This window comes from Geotrypetes seraphini, chromosome 8 (assembly GCF_902459505.1).
Source record: "Geotrypetes seraphini chromosome 8, aGeoSer1.1, whole genome shotgun sequence".
Classification (NCBI taxonomy): Eukaryota; Metazoa; Chordata; class Amphibia; order Gymnophiona; family Dermophiidae; genus Geotrypetes; species Geotrypetes seraphini.
Genome location: NC_047091.1, coordinates 108,198,515 through 108,210,597, shown reverse-complemented (window position 1 = coordinate 108,210,597; position 12,083 = coordinate 108,198,515). Strand labels below are relative to the sequence as shown.

Here is a 12,083-nt window from a genome sequence, read left to right as displayed (position 1 = left end):
TATTGCATTTTAAAGATATACTGGATGTCATCCACATAGATCAGTGGTCACTAATTTTTATATTGGGTTGCTTGGCATTCAAATGAGCTGAAGGAGAGCTGCTAGGGTGTGTCCATCACTTCCAGCCTGCCTTCAAACTTTTTATTGGGGGTGGATGTTTCCAAATTTATTCTCTTTTTCTATTGAGAAATATCCTTCAAGTATATAGCTCTTCCTCCTATCCACTTCCCACTTTCTGACCTAAGCTTGGATACAGAAGCAGAGAATATTGGGGAAAAATCAGAATGACAATGAGGGCCACTCCAGAGATCTCTAGGGGGGCCTTGCATTGAAGAACACTGGCATCTACTATAATAAAACGCTAAGCGTGCATGTGCACACTTACCTGCATGATCCGTAGGTCCGTGGCCGGCAGGAGTGCGCATGCGTGCATACAACGGTCCCTCTCTCGCAGACCCCCAAGGTGATGTGCGGTCTTGCTGGCTCCCTTTCAGCTGGCCAAAGTTTATTTTTAAGTTTAAAATCTGCCGCTGCCACACCTGCATTGGAGAAGGCTTCCGACGCAGGCGGTGATCGTGAGAGGAGCCGCGGCGGCACCTTTAAACTTAAAAATAAACTCCAGCAAGGGACTAAGGGAGCCGGCCAGACCACAGAAAGGGAAGGGGGGCGGCAAGGGACTAAGGGAGGAGGCCAGACCGCGGGAAGGGGGTAGGGGGAAATGCTGCTGCTGATACACAGGGACGTGTAGGGGGAGGGAAATACTGCTGCTGTTGCACAGGGAAGGGGTGGGGAGAGTGAAATGCTGCTGCACAGGGAAATGGAGGGAGAGGGAATGCTGCTGTGGCTGCTGCACAGGGAAGTGGGGGAGGGGGAGAGAAATGCTGCTGCTGCATAGGGGACAGAGAGAGAGAGACAGATAGAAAGAAAGTCAGACAGACAGCAGGAGGGAGGGAGAAAGTAAAAAGACAGCGGGAGGGAGACAGAAAGAAAGGAAGAAAGCCACAGGGGCAGGGAGGGAGACAGAAAGACAGACAGACATATATTCTAGCACCCATTAATGTAACGGGCTAAAAGACTAGTAGATCCTATAATCAATCCCAATAGTCCCTAACAAGATATACAAAGGAATTATAAAGATGTTAAAAAGAGTTGCAGTGCACAACCCTGAGGCACTACTGCTGAGATGTTGTCATAGGCACCTTCAGAGCAATGGGCTTTGAGCTACCTGTGACAGGAATTTGGCTCCTATGGTAAGGTGACCCCCCAAATATAAATAATTAACATTTTTTCTGCGTATAGTGTGCTTTGTGGTTTTTAAAAAAATTTTATGGTTACCATTATTAATTAATAAGATATTATGTGTACATAAAAATGAATGGAAGAAATTGGGGGCGGAGCTGGGGTGGGGCTAGGGTGGGATTGGGGGTGTGGCTAGGGCGGGGTTGGGGGCGGGATTGAATATTAATAGATGTCCCATTTTGATGAAAAAAATAAATGGTCATGTTATCCTATGGGCCATTATGAGCTGCACAGGGATTTTTGGGAGACCAGAGAGACAACAGTGCACAACCACTTTCCAAAAATTTATTTATGAGAAACAAAAACCAAAATGTCTCACAAAAGCAATTTGTGAGACAAGAAGAAAAACAAGATTCAAACAGTGTCAGAATGCTCCACAATATATAAGTGCCTCAGCAGGCATAGAAGAAAAAACCCCAGAACTTTAAACAGTCTTTCCGGATTGTTTGTGTTTGTGCTCTCCTGCACAACTTCAATTTCCAGCACTTAAGCTTTACTGCAAATACTAGTCTCATTCCTTTCCCAGCAGGAGTGAGCTTATCTCAGTCCTGGCTTCTAGCAGCCCTTGAGTTTTCACCTGTGTGGCTAATCAATGCTGAGCTAGCAGAGAAAAAAAACCCAGTCTTTTAAAGTTGAATTCAAAAGTATGAAAACAAAACATACTCCTTTCAGGAATTACCAGCAGTAGGGAAAAAGAAAAGATAAGTTTGTTCCAGGCTTAGGTTTCTAGGGCGTGTTTGCGATCGTGTACTGACCCGATTCACTAACCTCTATGCCAATCATCCTCCGATCAGATCATGTTGGGTGCAGAGCCTGGCAGAGGAGGGGGTGGGGCTGGGTGCAGAGTTTGACAGGGGAGGGGATGGGGCTGAGTGCAGAGTCTGACAGGGGAGGGAGGGAAAGAAGGGTTCTGGGTGCAGAGCCTGACAGGGGAGGGAGAAAGGGAAGAGGGCTAGTTGCAGAGTCTGGCGGGGGAGATGTAAGGAGAGGGGACTAGGTGCAGAGTCTGACAGAGGAGGTGGCTGGGTGCAGAGCCTGGCAGAGGAGGAGTAGGGGGTTGGGTGCAGAGACTGATGGAGGAGGGAGGAGAGGTGGCTGGGTACTTGGAGCCTGGCAGGGAGAGGCTGGGTGCAGGGGGTTGGGAAGGCAGTTACTCAGGGAGTTGGGAATGACAGATACTGCACATACTGGGAGAGGGTTGGGACAGGACAAATGAACAGGCTTGGGGGTGGTTAGGAAAGGAGGAAAAGAGAGATGCTGCACAGGTGGAGTAGTGGGAAGGGAGAGAAAGAAATGCTGCCGGTGGGGGAGGGAAAAGGAACTGAGAATTGTTGGACATAGGTATGTGGCGTGAAAGGGAAAGAGAGATGTTTATGGGGAAAGGAAGAAAGAGGGAGAATTGTTAGACATCATAGTGGTGGAGAGGAGGAAGGGAGGAGAGATGACCCAAAGAAGGGAGAGATGTCAGACCACTGGAAATGGGAAGGGGAGAGAGAGAGAAATGCTAGACCACAGAATGGAAGGAAAGGAGTGGAGAGAGGAGATGCCAGACCGTAGAAAGGAGAGGGGAGATATGATAGACCTCGGGAGGAGGGAGAGAAGGAGACAGAGATGTCAAATCATGGGAGAGGAGAACGATTCTAGGCTATGGGAAGGAGAGGAGAAAGATGCTAGACCATATGAGGGGGAAGGGCGAAGACAGAGATGTCTGACCATGGGAGAGGACTGAGATGGTGCATAGGGATGGAGGAGAAGGGGAGACAGAGGAAGGAGATGGTGTACAGCAATGGGTGCGACAGGAAAGAGATAAGAGGAAATGGGAGTAGGGGAGAAGAAAGAGGGAGGAGATGGTATACATAGATAGATGGGAAGGGAAGGCATGGAAAAGTAGATTTTGAGAAGAAAGCAAAAAAATGGAAGAAAGTCTAATGTTAAAAGTTAATGCTAAAGATGGATGTATTAAAAGAACAAAATACCCCCTTCTCATCAATGCTGGGCAAGTCTCTCAAATCTATCCTCGATCCTCTATCCTTTAGACTATTCCTGCAGGCACTAGTCTTATCCATACTGAATTACTGCAATATTGTTTATTTGGGAGCTCCAAAGAAAATCCTGAGAAAATTGAGAATAGTACAGTATACGGCTTTCCGATTTATATTTAGGTTGAAGAAAAATTACCATATTAGTCCTTGCTACAGACTGCTACATTGGCTCCCGGTGGAGGCACGAGTACTATTCAAATTATCTTGCATCTGTTTTAAGCTGGTTTGGGGATTTGCCCCAACTTACCTTTTATTTCATTTTGTGTTATACAAATCAATGAGGATAACTAGGAATTCCAATCTATTTGCTTATCTAAAAATTACTAGCTGCAGATACAAGACTTTTTGGATAGGACTCTTGCATTTCAAGCAAGTAAGCAGCAGTCCTGGTGGGGTAATTGTATTGGTGGAGTTATGCTGTTTTATGGTGCATTTCGAAAAGTAATTAAGTCAGCGTTGTTTGATAAATTCATTTCCTAAATGTGGATATTACTGTTAACAAAATTTTACATTGAACATATTTAAGAAACTTGTATTTTAATTATCTGTATTTCACTGATTATCCAGCCTTCTTCTGTGTAAACCGCCTAGAAATTGTTTGATTATGGCGGTATATAAGAATAAAATTATGTTATGTTATGGTATCACCAAATAACACTTAAAGGCTTTTTTAAATATTAAAAGACGTATTTTTTTCAAAATTGTGTATGTATGTGAAAGGCCTGATGCACTGCACACTGCAAACAAAACTAATATAAAAAGCTAATCTTTTCAACTTCCTGATATAGCAAAACTGATGTAAAATCACTCTACTATGCTCAGCTGTTGTTTTTTTTTTTTTAAGATCATATCAACTTATAATGAAACATGTGCTCAGAGACATGGAGGCAAAAACAAGGAGCGAACCCCAAGAATGTTGCCTCACCACCCAATCATTGCATATTCAATATATTTCAGTTGATATCAAGTATTTAAATATGCTGTGTACCCACAGTCAATCACGTTCTCATAATGCTAGGAGTTCAAAATAACAAACTTATCTTAAATTGCAGGTTCCGACGTGGCCTATTTCGATCCTGCGTCAGGGAACCAAAACCTTAATTCAAAACATTATATCAAAGGTGGTTTTGTCTCTGAAGCACAAAATTTTTTTAAAAAGTCCATTTATTTAGAATGCACTGACTTTTAAGTTTCATAACAAAAATCATAGCTTTACAAAAGGCATTCACCAAAAAATACCAAGCGGTTTAAAGATATAACCCACAGGTTTCCTTCCTCCACTAGTTTTAATGGCAAAAAGAATGCTGTGAATCTCTTTCAAATAACAGCTGATGGACCAACGTCATCACATGGGGACATCAGGCACATACAACCCACGTAACAAACATCATGCTATATGACAATTAGCATGCAAAAACTGTCATCTTGACTCATCTACTATAATAAAATGCTAAGTGCGCATGCGCACTCTTACCTGTGTGATCCGTAACCAGCAGAAGGGTGCATGCGCGCATACAACGATCCAGTGTTGTACTAGTGGGGCTTCTAGTACTTGTGTGATGATCCTGCTGATATGTTCGCCAATACAAACCTGTCTACAATATCATCTGCAGAAAATGGAGCTATCCCCTCAGCGGATATAATTTTTGGTAAAAATAGCGCATTTGTTGGTTTTACAAGAATTAATGGAGAGAGCTGAGGAGATAAATGATTGCTTCAAGGAATGGGGGTATCCTAATTTTGTAATTAAAAAGTCATACAAGAGAGCGTTGTATACTCAGCGGGACATCTTATTAACTCCAGCAGCTAAGACTAGAGAGACGCCTATTGTGTGTGTTCTCCCCTATTCACATAACGCATTTAAGATCAAGCAAACCATCAATTCCCACTGGGGTATTCTTCAATATCGGCACTTGGACGTATTTTGACAATGTTCGTCCAAGTGCTGACTTAGGCCGGTTTTTGGACGTTTTTCTCTTTCGATTATGAGCCCCTTAATATTTTAAAAGACTTTAAGTGTTATTTGGTGATAACAATTTGAGAGACTTGCCAAGCATTGATGAGAGGGGGATATTTTGTTCTTTTGTTCCATTTTTAATTTATTAGTTCCTCTCAAGTGGATTGTAACTTAAAATCCCTGGTCTGTTTGGATCACAGATGGATGTATGGCAGAAAGTGAAGGAGAGAAAACAGTAAATGGATAAGGTGGCCCTGGATACATAGTTAAGAGCACAGACAGAAGGAACTGCAGCCAGAGACTGGGAAAGATGTCTGTGCACTTCTGGGTGCCTCAAGCCGTGGCCACTACCTTTAGTGTGCCCTGGCTTGAGAAAGTTTGCGAGACACTGATTTAGACGTTTGGCTTTAGACCTGTTTTTAAAAGCGAATAAGGGCCAATAAAAGTACCCAAACTGACCAGATGACCACTGGAGAGATTAAATTATGCCCCCACATACCCTCAGTGGTCACTGACCTCCTCTCGCCCCCCAAAGATGTACATGAAACAGTACATACCTGTCTCTAGAACAGCAGTACCTGGTATGGGAAAGCCTAGTAAAGCAGCACACAGATGTCTTAAGTAGCCTGGTTTGTGGGCTAGTGAACCATAGAGAGAAGGATTCAAGTTCATAAGCCACTCTAACCACTACATTTATGGGGGAAAGTGAGATCCCATCAAAACCTACCCAAAACGTACTGTTCTGCCATATAGGTGACATCTGCAACCATAAGGGTGGTAGACAGGTGGGTATAGTAGTTTTGGGGGGAGTTTTAGAAGGCTCACCATACACCAAAAAGGGGTTTGTGGCGAAATATGTACTTGGCATCCTTTATGTGAAGGTCACAGCAGTGCCCCCTAAGGAGTCTCACTGCTCTACTGGGATGTCTGTGTGGCCGATCCATTAGATGCTGGTCCCTCCCACATCCAAATGGACTTGATTTGGACATTTTGAACATGGACGTTTTTGTATTTAAAAATGGCCAATAAAGTTAGATGTCCTAAGGGTTAAGACGTCCAAATAGGTCATTAAAAAAAAATGTGTACGTCTAGCAGTTTCGAAAATGGATGTTTCCCTGCCTTGACTTTTGGATGTCTTGTGGGAAACATCCAAAGTTGGACTTAAATGCACTATTGAAAATGCCCCTCCAGTTGTTTTATGTGTGGTAGTAATGGTAGGTGGGGAGGAGAGGGGATCGGGGGCCCCATCTTTAATTTCAGTCCTGGGCCCCAGCATATCTAAAATCAGCTCTGATTAGGAGCTGGGGAGAAAAGCCAAGCTTTTGCCTGCTTCTTCAGCAGAGGCAGAAGAGCTAGTATGCTACCTGGGGCAGGGAAATATCAAGTGTACCTGAAAGTAATTAATCTCAGTGTTTCCCACGTCAGTCCTGGAGTACTCCCTTTCTAGTAAGGTAAATTTTGAATATCATAAGAATATAAGAATAGCCTTACTGGGTCAGACCAATGGTCCATCAAGCCCAGTAACCCATTCTGACAGTGGCCAATCCAGGTCCCTAGTACCTGGCCAAAACCCAAGGAGTAGCAACATTCTATGCTACCGATTCAGGGCAAGCAGTGGCTTCCCCCATGTCTTTCTCAATAACAAACTATGGACTTTTCCTCCAGGAAATTGTCCAAACCTTTCTTAAAACCAGCTATGCTATTCGCTCTTACCACAACCTCTGGCAATGCGTTCCAGAGCTTAAAAATTCTCTGACTGAATTTTTTTTTTCCTCCTATTGGTTTTAAAAGTATTTCCCTGTAACTTATCCACAATGAATATGTATGAAAGGGATTTTTATACAATAGAGGCAATGCAAGCAAACAAATCTCATGCATATTCATTTTGGATATCCTGAAAACCTGACTGGCAATGAAGTGCTTGTGAAACATTGATTCATCTTGAGCTACTACTGAAAAGGCGTGAGCTAAATCTAAATAATAAATAAAACGTGCATATGTCACTGTGCATAAACTGTTAAAAGCAGATAATGCGAGCAGTTAGTGCTAGTTGAATAAGTGTAGCTAACTATGCTGGACTATCTGCAGTGTCATTAACAGGTGACAAAGACTTCTCTGCCAAAAATTGTATAGAGTGATACTGGAAATGCTCCCAGCAGTTAACATAGGGTTTGCAGTACCTGCACATTAATTTTGGCAATTCATGCATATATTGAATGAAAAGTCTTTCTTCATTTATTAAATAGGCTACTTCATTCCCATTTTAGAAAGTTATGTTTTCCTTATGCTTATCAAATGCTCTGCAATGAAAAATTAGCTTTGCTTTCACAAATCTGAGAAAGTTGATCCTACTGGGGAGAGTTCTGCAGGCCAAATCATTTGCTCTCAAGTGTCTGAGTCATAAGAGTGAGCTCTATGTGTCACCCTAGGGCATGCATATAAGGGATTTTAATCACTACTCGCTTTCATCATCTCCTACTCTGTAATATTACTGGCTAAACAGATATATTCCAGATACCTTGTGCAGAAAACTGTATTGATCTAGTCTATGCATCCTCCAGCTGGAGAACAGCATAACCATGAGTTGTACAGAATTGTCACTTGGTACAGACATGTCTTCTGTTAACAGTGCTCTTCTTGTATTGGTCTCCTTTACCACTGTATCAGTCTTCTTGTCAGTTGGAACCAGAATGACCTAAGTGATGATAACCTCTTCATTCTCCACAATTCTCTTAAGGTTTTGTTCTAAATATTTTAATTGTAAACCAATGATAAGTATTTATACAATTTCCAGTGGATAAGCCATGCTACCTTATTGTGCCTTTTTGTATAGAGGCCTTCTGAATTAGCACATCATAGTATCAACAAGATGTGTAATGTTTTTTTAGTTGTAACGGAATCTGCATTTGTTTATTTTACCTTTTTTTCTGTGCTTGCTGTAAACCATCTTGTTCATAGTCTACTGTTCTGTATTGCCTGGGCTGGACCTGCCATTAGGTGGACTAGGCATCCAACTAAGATGGCAGAATTTGAGGAGTGTTAATATAGCTCTAGCACATGAGAGATCCTGAGGCCACAACCCCTATCTCTTCCTAAACAGTCTTGTTCCGGTCCAAAGCATAAAGAACAGTGAGTGTTGCATAGGTTCTCTAAGCACAGGCTGCGCTGAAGCACTGCTGTTTGCCTACCTCCAAGGAAGGCTTTCTTTCGAAGGGAAGTGGACATGGCAGCACTTGAGTTATATGGACCACACAGTGGCTCAATCTTTTGTAGGTTTTGGGCCAGAGGAGGTAGAAGGGGCTGTGGGGGTGAGGTTGGGGAAGGATATATGAGCTGTTGACTATCTGTGTAAGGGGGGGAGAGAAGCTGGGCATCTTGAGAGGGGTTATAAAGGGAAAGGGGAGATGCTAGCCACCTAGGGGTTTAGAGTTTAGAGAAGGGGAGTTGCTGGCCACTGGAGGGGGGGGGGGGGTTTAGAGAGAGGAAGGAGAAATGTGAGAGATGTAGGACTACAGGAGAGAAGGGTAGATGTCGAACAAGTAGAGTCTTAGAGCCACCCTTGTAGGGGTAGGGATGAGGGTAAGTGCATAGCTGATTGTTTGCTGATATAGCTTCAGATAACCTTAGTCCAGCTTTGTGTGCTGCACCTCCCTTTATACATCCCTGCTTCAGATTTTGATCAGTATGGTTCCTGAAGTAACACATTATTAGTTTTTTTTTTTTTTTTGCTATATATGCAGGACATTGCTTGTTGTGAATACAGAAGACAGTTTGGAATGCACCCCATACATTAGGTAGACTGTGAGCCTGCCAGGACAGATATGAAAAATGCTTGAGTACCTGAATGTAAACCGCTTAGGCTATAAGCAGAATATAAATACTAAAATAAATAAATAGTGTGATGAAGCACTATTATTTCAGTACTATATGTTCTGCTTGCATACTCAGTACAGCAAGTGAGGGTTCTTCTTAGCAATGAGCTCACTTTTACATATGAATGACCAATTGATTGAAATTCCTGAAGTCCACATGTGATTTATCCTGGCAAGAATGTAAACAGTTTTCCTGGCTACCCTTACATCCCCCACAACTATCCCATGGATTATTGTCTTATATTATTTCTTCCTGTTAAATGTACATGGTCCTTATTTAACCCTTTCCTTATATAATTTTTTTAATCTATTCTGTGCATCCTAGTTCCCTTTCCTTTCATGTGCTTCCCTATGGCTGGAATTCTGTGTGTTCTGCAAACATTCCTCAGAAGGGCAGATCTTCTTGACAGCCAGTTTGTAGTGTCCACATGGGGAAAGAAAATGGAAAGAAGAGCAACAAGCATACACTTTTGAACAGACCCCAACCCAAAAAAAAATGGAGGAGAGTCAGACACTCAACATTTTGCAAAGGCAGATAGAATAGAATGAAGAAGAAAGGTGTGGGCATTGTGGTAGGGGGCTGGCTTTTAGTCCTTTTTTAAACTGCAGTACCGCTTATCCATCCGTTGTGCCATCGGATGACATCACCAGCATATAGCTCTCAGTTCTGTTCACCCTCTTAAAACAGAATGTTATCCCATTCCGCGTTTACTGTACATTCCCCGCTTGCAAATCCTATGCATCCCCCTTCCACCCCACTCGTTATTATGTTTACTGCATACATGCAGCCCTATACTTTATCGGTACCCCTTTGATTCATCCATCTATATTCTATCTCAGACAAACCCTACACACCGCTGCAGTAAAGAAAAGTTAGATCAGGACTACCCATACCTCAGTTCAGGATATCTACTATGAATGTGCATAAATATATTTAATGCATATTCAAATACCTACTGCACCTAAATGTATAGCACTTTTACAGCATTCGGGGTTGCAAGTGTTTATAAGAAAATACAGAAATAAAATGTGCATATACTGATTCTAAGGATTCGCAGAACAGATTTGGGTAACTAGATTAAACAAAAACACCAGTCGCACGCCTCTGACCAACTGCTTCCTTCTTGTTCCGCCCCTCTCCCTCCAGCCCTTGAATGACAACCTACCCCTGAGAAGTGGCAGACTCTCCGCCAACAAACGCGCGAGGGCGGGCAGCGGCGGGACCGGGGGAGGGGTGGGACTTCCTGTCTTCTCAGGACCAGTTGCTTGTAGTCCCCGTCGGCGGGCCTGTGTGTGCGGCCTGCGGGTTCGTTTTAATTTTTTTTTTTTTTAAATTAATTTTATTATTTTTCTGAGTGTAGCCTTGAGGGAGCTGGCAGCGGGCGGCACCACGCACGGCTCAGGAGCTTGTCAGAGTCACGCACAGCATCGCCTCTACCATGCCGCACATCTTCAAAGCTGGAGACCTAGTCTTCGCCAAGATGAAGGGATACCCGCACTGGCCGGCGAGGGTGAGAAGGGGACTGGGAGGGTGGAGGAGGGGCCGCTGTAGTAAGATTTGTTTTGCAGGGCTCCTCTTGCGAACGGGTAGGACACAATTGTGAGGAAGTGCATGCCCCTAATACTGATTGGGGAAAAGGGTACTTCTGTGAGGAAGCTCACGGCCCAGGGGCTGATATGGGGAGGGGGTAGTGCTGTGAGGAAGCTCACAGCCCTGGGGCTGATATGGGGAGAGGACACTGCTGTGAAGATGCTCACAGCCCGGGAAGCTGATATGGGGAGAGGGCACCGCTGTGAGGAAGCTCACAGCCCAGGGAGCTGATATGGGGGAGAGGGCACTGCTGTGAGGATGCTCATAGCCCGGGAAGCTGATATGGCGAGAGGGCACCGCTGTGAGGAAGCTCACAGCCCGGGGAGCTGATATGGGGAGAGGGTACCGCTGTGAGGAAGCTCACAGCCCGGGGAGCTGATATGGGGAGAGGGCACTGCTGTGAGGATGCTCACAGCCTGGGAAGCTGATATGGCGAGAGGGCACCGCTGTGAGGAAGCTCACAGCCCGGGAAGCTGATATGGTGAGGGGGCACCGCTGTGAGGAAGCTCACGGCTCAGGGAGCTGATATGCTCGCGGTGTGCTGCCGCTGTGAAGGGGAAATCTTGTTGGCTTTGAGTGCCAGTGTCCAGGGATCCCCTTCACGAGTGTCTCGCACACCAGCAAATGACAGCGGGGAAGCCTGGGCTTCCCTCACCGCCCACAGCCAGGTACTTGTGACCTGGATTGGCCATGACTGGAAACAGCATACTGGGCTAGATGGACCATTGGTCTGACCCAGTAAGGTTATTCTTATGTTCTTATGCTCACAACCCTGGTGCTGATGGATTTGGGGCTGTGCTGTGAGGAAGCTTGTGACCTGGTGTTGATACTGAGAGGCAATTCTCTGAGAAGCTCATGGCCCCAGTACTGATATAGGTGGGTAGTACACTGCTATTAGGAAGCTTAAGGCCCTGTTTATGATGGGGGAGAACACTACTGTGGGGAAACTCACAGTCCTGGTGCTGATACCAGTGGGTTGGGGGGGGGAGAAGATGGGTGCTGCTGTGTGGATGCTCATGGTCCCGGTGCTAATGAAGAAGTTTGCCCTGCTGGTAAAATAACCTAGCTATGAGACAACACAGAAACATTTTCTTGTATCTCAAAACAGTATGTCTGAATCATTTTCTTGTTAATGTTTATTATTATATTATGATTAATAAAGAAAATGTTAATTCTACTGAAGATTTTACTAATTTATTTTACTTTTAGATTGATGACATTGCTGATGGAGCAGTGAAGCCTCCTCCCAACAAGTACCCTATATTTTTTTTTGGCACCCATGAAACGTAAGTTCATGTCTTTTGCAGGCTGCTCTATATCAT

The 12,083-nt window shown here is 44.1% G+C and overlaps 1 protein-coding gene across 3 annotated transcripts in view; it reads left to right on the top strand.

Annotated features, from left to right (window-relative positions):
* The first annotated feature begins 10,434 nt into the window (after window positions 1–10,434).
* The window catches only part of HDGFL2 (HDGF like 2), an 85,507-nt gene continuing 83,858 nt past the window's right edge, over window positions 10,435–12,083 (top strand). For 2 of the 3 annotated variants that reach the window (XM_033956254.1, XM_033956253.1), the window contains exons 1-2: window positions 10,439–10,681; window positions 11,971–12,047. In XM_033956254.1, the coding sequence (XP_033812145.1) occupies window positions 10,610–10,681; window positions 11,971–12,047 (149 nt within the window). In that variant the 5' untranslated portion in view covers window positions 10,439–10,609. Of the gene's footprint in view, window positions 10,682–11,970; window positions 12,048–12,083 lie in introns of all 3 variants that reach the window. The other variant, XR_004540430.1, reaches the window with a different exon arrangement.